Source organism: Gracilinanus agilis, chromosome 2, assembly GCF_016433145.1.
Source record: "Gracilinanus agilis isolate LMUSP501 chromosome 2, AgileGrace, whole genome shotgun sequence".
Classification (NCBI taxonomy): Eukaryota; Metazoa; Chordata; class Mammalia; order Didelphimorphia; family Didelphidae; genus Gracilinanus; species Gracilinanus agilis.
The window spans coordinates 555,978,022-555,983,892 of record NC_058131.1 but is presented as its reverse complement, the minus strand read 5'-3'; the positions used below and the strand labels follow the sequence as shown (position 1 = coordinate 555,983,892).

The window sequence follows — 5,871 nt, the reverse complement described above, 5'->3', positions numbered from 1 at the left end:
CATACGTTTTCTTCAGTTGCTCCCATAAAGTGCTAGTAGACATTTTCCAGATTGTTCAGCTTATGGCCAAACTGTCTAATGGATCAATGTCCTGTTGGGTCTGGACTCAAAACTTAGTTATCTTGCCACTCACTGCTTTTCCTCCCTTACGACTACTGGTAAAAGTGACATCTGATTCTTCCTTCTGACTGCTCATTGGCATGCCTAGTTCATTAACTGGGCTCAGGCTGTATAGGAGCCCAATCACAACACTTATAATTTCATTTTTTGTAGAATAGAAGAGCAAGCATCAATAGAGAGACTCCTCCACACCTAATATTCTGTCATCTCTACTTGTTGGCTATCAACTATATGCTCAGTGAATTGAAAGCCAGATCTAGAGACAGGAGTTCCTGGATTCAAATCTGGCCTCAGACACAATACACAGTGTTGATTCTAAGACAGAAGGTAAGGGTTTAAAAAAAAACAACCAAGCAATTTATATCCTAATCCTTTTCTCCCCCTTTTCCTAATCACATACATTCTTTTCCTATTATATATGCTTTGTGAGTAAACAACTTTTTTTTAAATAATTTTTTATTTTTAGAAAAATTTTCCATGGCTACATAAGTCATGTTTTTACTTTCCCCTTCACCCCCTCAACCCCCTGCCCCCCTCCACTGTAGCCAATTCGCATTTCCACTGGTTTTATTATGTGTGGTCAGTCAAGACTTATTTACACATTATTGATAATTACATGGGTGTGGTCTTTTCAGGTCTACATCCCCAATCATGTCCTCATCAACCCAAGTGTCCAAGCAGTTGTTTTTCTTCTGTGTTTCTACTCCTGTAGTTCTTCCTCTGAATGTGGGTAGTGTTCCTTTCCATAGATCCCTCAGAATTGTCTTGGGTCATTGCATTGCTGCTAGTACAGACGTCCATTACATTCGATTTTACCACAGTATATCCATCTCTGTGTACAGTGTTCTTCTGGCTCTGCTCCTTTCACTCTGCATCAATTCCTGGAGGTCTTTCCAGTTCACATGGAATTCCTCCAGTTTATTATTCCTTTGAGCACAATAGTATTCCATCACCAACATATACCACAATTTTTTCAGCCATTCCCCAATTGAAGGGCATACCCTTGCTTTCCGGTTTTTTGCCACCACAAAGAGCGCAGCTATAAATATTTTTTTACTACATTAGAAAAAACTATAACAAAGTTTATTTGGAAGAACAAAAGATCAAGAATATCAAGGGAAATAATGAAAAAAAAAACATGAAGGAAGGTGGCTTAGCAGTACCAGATATTAAGCTATACTATAAAGCAGCAGCCATCAAAACAATATGGTACTGGCTAAGAGATAGAAGGGAGGATCAGTGGAATAGACTTGGGGTAAGTGATGTCAGCAAGACAGTGTATGATAAACCCAAAGAGCCAAACTTTTGGGACAAAAATCCACTAGTTGACAAAAACTGCTGGGGAAATTGGAAAACAGTATGGGAGAGATTAGGTTTAGAACAACATCTCACACCATACACCAAGATAAATTCAGAATGGGTGAAAGACTTAAATATAAAGAAGGAAACTGTAAGTAAATTAGGAGAACACAGAATAGTATACTTGTCAGATCTCTGAGAAAGGAAAGATTTTAAAACCAAACAAGAGTTAAAGAAAATAACAAAATGTAAAATAAATAATTTTGATTATATCAAATTAAAACATTTTTGTACAAAGAAAAACAATGCAACCAAAATCAGAAGGGAAACAACAAACTGGGAAAAAATCTTTATAACAAAAAATTCTGACAGAGGTCTAATTACTTAAATATACAAGGAGCTAAATCAATTGTATAAAAAATCAAGCCATTCCCCAATTAATAAATGGGCAAGGGACATGAAAAGGCAATTTTCAGATAAAGAAATAAAAAGTATCAATAAGCACATGAGAAAGTGTTCTAAATCTCTAATAATTAAAGAAATGCAAATCAAAACAACTCTGAGGTACCACCTCACACCTAGCAGATGGGCTAAAATGATAGCAGGGGAGAGTAATGAATGTTGGAGGGGATGTGGCAAAATTGGGACATTAATGCACTGCTGGTGGAGTTGTGAACTGATCCAACCATTCTGGCTGGCAATTTGGAACTATGCTCAAAGGGCTATAAAAGAATGCCTGCCCTTTGATCCAGCCATACCATTGCTGGGATTGTACCCCAAAGAGATCATAGATAAACAGACTTGCACAAAAATATTTATAGTGAGTAAACAACTTAAGAAGATTTATATGTATGTGTGTGTGTGTGTGTGTGTGTGTGTGTGTGTGTGTGCGTGCATGTGTGATGACAACTATTCAGCTGAGGTTGATGGGAATAAAACATAATAATAATAATAATTTTTTAAAACCACACCTTCCTATTTAGAATTGACACTAAGTATCAGGTCCAAGGCAGAAGAGGGGTAAGAGCTAGCAAATGGGGGTTAAGTGACTTGCCCAGAGTCACATAGCTAGGCAGTGTTTGAGGCCCGATTTGAACCCAGAATCTTCTTTCTCCTGGCCTGGCTTTCTATCTGTTGTCCCAATAAAGGTTAATCATACCCTTATTACATGAAGAAGTTATCAATGAAGAGGAAAGAATTATAAATCCTGGATTGAGGATGTGAGAAAGGGACTGACTGAAAGTTGGGAAGGGCCCAATAGAATGCTCTCTTAGGAGAATATCCTGTTTTATGGTTTGATTCCCTCTTGCTTTTGAAATGCTGCAGGTGGCCCTGGTGGATAGGATGGCATCTGTTGTCAATGGCACAGGCCCTGTCTTGCTGATCCTGCTCTCTCTGTGGGTGCTTCCTGGATGCTCTGAAGACCTGGCCTGGCAGGAGTTCATGAAGCAACACCATCTCAGCCTAGGCTTGGATTTCAACCAGCTGAGCTGTGAAAGTCTTTTGGGTGCCATGGAATCTCTGAAGGGCAAAGCTTCCCACACCTTCATCTATGCTTTTTGGAGTCAGATAGAAGATATATGCTATGGGGATGGATTAGATCAATATGAGAATGTGAGGGTATGGAGCAAGAAACCATTCAAAATTCTTACTTGTGAGCAGCTAGAGTCTGGTCAAGGCTATAGGAGTATCAGTAGCTACAGCTATGTAGAGCTCCACTGTGGCCTGAATGGATTTCCTGTGAGCCTAGAGGACATCAAGGTGAAGAAGATAATCTCAAATTAGGGAGCTGTCTCTACTTATGCCACCAGCTAATGTTCCCTGACTAAGGGGGCGCTATTTGCCACCTGGGACTATGTTTTCCTGCCCAGCTCAAGGTTGGAACACTGAATAAGCTTGATGAAGTTAATAGTTTATTTCTCAACAGTGGAGAGAATCTGAGTCATGACATTACTCTGCCCTCTTACCTATTCCTCTCTCTAGCTCTCCCCTACATGCCCCACCCCACCCAGTCATCAAAAGCTAAAAGGATTAAAAGGCAGAGATATGGGAAGAAGAATATCAAATATCAGAAGATCAGAGGTTCATCCCCCAGGTGTTTGGCATGGTGTAGGATAGAGACCTTTAGAGAAGAAAGGAATTGTAGCAAGTTCTAATCAAGTCTCTTTCCTTGGGAGATATGAAGGTGGGACAGTTTAGGATGGTTCAGGGAAAAGGCAATTAGATTAGAAGAAAATTTTTCTGCAAATTGGCACTCCCACTGTCTTCACAAGGTGATAGTTCTTCCTTTCACTGAATAAAATTTTCTTTCACTTAAAGGTTTAAAGAGATGCATGTGTTTATGTGTATAAAGTTGTATGCTTTCAGTTAAGGCTGTGTTGCATAGAGGAAGGAGCACTGAACTTGTACTTTGAATTTGAATCCCAGATTTGTCACTTACCAGCTATGTGCCTTTGGACAGTCCACTTAATCTCTCTTGGCCCCAGTTTCCTCCTCTCTAAAATGTGGGGTTGGACTAGATATTTGCAGATTTCCCCACCATCTCTATTTCTAGGATCATCCAAAATGTGTGAACTCAGGCAAGTCACCAACCTATTTAGGATAGAATTTTCTCATGTGTAAAATAAGAGGTTTGCATTAGATAATCTGTAAAGTTCCTTCTAGATTTCTGTTGATCATACAAAAGTAGGAGGTGAGACATGTAAATAGATAAATAAAATACAAATATTAATATCATAACCCTACAAGAGAAGTATAAAATACTATCAGATACAGAAGAGAAATCATGCCTAGGTGCAGAAATCAGAGCAGGTTTCATAAAGGAGAAGGCATTTTAACTAGGTTTTAAAGTATGCATTAGATGTCAGTGAAAGGAGATGTGGGCATGGGGTGGGTATTAAACAACATGAACAAAATTACAGAAGAAGGAAAGGGAGGGGTATATTTTGTAGACAGTAAAAATAACACACTTTTTATTGCAACATAGTCAAAGGAAAGGTGAAACAGTGTGACACAAAGCAGAAAAGGTTAACTGAATCAGAATGGAAGGCCAAGGAGTTTAGGTGTTCAGGAGACATGGAAGAACATCAAAAAGTATTGATTGAATTAACTGGTAACATTAAAATGTTCTATGCTGTTGCAACCTCTTTGCATACTATAGAAGGAGAGGGTTACGCTAGGTAATAATTAGTTTCCTGCCAAACTTTCAAAATTATGCAAACTGGCCAGAAATGCAGTATAGGTACCATTCTGAGCTTTGAATATACATGCTAGATTCTATTTAAGGGTGACAGGGTGGCTTTTTTAGTACATAGTTATCTTGGGCACATTCAAGATGATCTCTCCCATTCCAATTTGACACCTTGGTTCAGCCATCAATAAAGTTTAACAAAAACTTGTGACTAACTAGCCTTCTTCATAGTCTAAAATGATGAATAGAAATATGCACAGAGGGCAGCTGGGTAGCTCAGTGGAGTGAGAGTCAGGCCTAGAGACAGGAGGTCCTAGGTTCAAACCCGGCCTCAGCCACTTCCCAGCTGTGTGACCCTGGGCAAGTCACTTGACCCCCACTGCCCACCCTTACCACTCTTCCACCTATGACACAATACACCGAAGTACAAGGGTTAAAAAAAAAAGAAATATGCATAGAATAGAAAAATGCATAGGAAGGACTTTAAAATTCACCTGGATCACTCTCATTTTCATATGAAGTCAACAAAGCCCAGAAAAGTAAAAGTAAAATAGCTTGCCAGAGGTCCAAGGCATGTAGACTAGATGATTCTATTCAAGGAGTACCCAAAGACTTGCCATTTTCATCAGTCTTCAAGGGAACACATGCATTTTCATGGCATTCATTCATTATGATTCTCCACTAAAGGCTAACTAATTTTAATGTTTCATTAAAGCTTTAAGCTGACTTTGAGGTCTCCAAAGCTAGTAAGTACTGGTGATCATAAAATAAAGACTCTAAGAAAACTTGTCCAAGTTACTTTATAGGGAATTTTTGTCTTATGTAGAGGTTGGAATTGTTAATTGATTCCTAATATACCTGTCAGTTTGGTATTCTACGATTCTTAATTTTTATGTTTTCATTCTTAAACTCTTCAATGATCAAATCAAATTGCTGTTGGCAAAAGTTCAATAATTCTACATTATTCAGTGTGAACAAACATAAACAAACATTCTCCTAAGAAAAATAATGAAACAGATTAAATTTGTCTTTGTCATCTCTCATTTGAATTTGTGGCTGCTTGAAATTAATATATTCATGGGTAGACACCTGAGAGGGGAAGTTAGAAACTGAGAGAAAATGGGTGAAGGGAATATATATATATAGAGAGAAGTGTAACAAATAAAATTAATATAAAAGGCTATATTTAAAAACATTATGCATTTATTAACAGCCATATTGATAATTAAGAAAACCACATGCCTGCTAAGGTCTAATTTAAA

At 38.1% G+C, this 5,871-nt stretch overlaps 1 protein-coding gene across 1 annotated transcript; it reads left to right on the top strand.

Moving 5' to 3' along the window:
• The first annotated feature begins 351 nt into the window (after nucleotides 1–351).
• On the top strand, nucleotides 352–3,204 carry LOC123236054 (epididymal secretory protein E3-beta-like). The gene is made up of 2 exons (XM_044662313.1): nucleotides 352–447; nucleotides 2,746–3,204. Exons 1-2 carry the CDS (start codon nucleotides 352–354, stop codon nucleotides 3,202–3,204), a joined length of 555 nt encoding a protein of 184 aa, XP_044518248.1.
• The last annotated feature ends 2,667 nt before the right edge of the window (nucleotides 3,205–5,871 follow it).

Excerpts from the sequence above, each read along its gene's own strand:
- LOC123236054 (XM_044662313.1), top strand. The coding sequence starts at position 352 with ATGCTCAGTGAATTGAAAGCCAGATCTAGAGACAGGAGTTCCTGGATT. Across the intron at positions 448-2,745 it reads TGTTGATTCTAAGACAGAAG|GTGGCCCTGGTGGATAGGAT; the intron begins GTAAGGGTTTAA and ends GAAATGCTGCAG.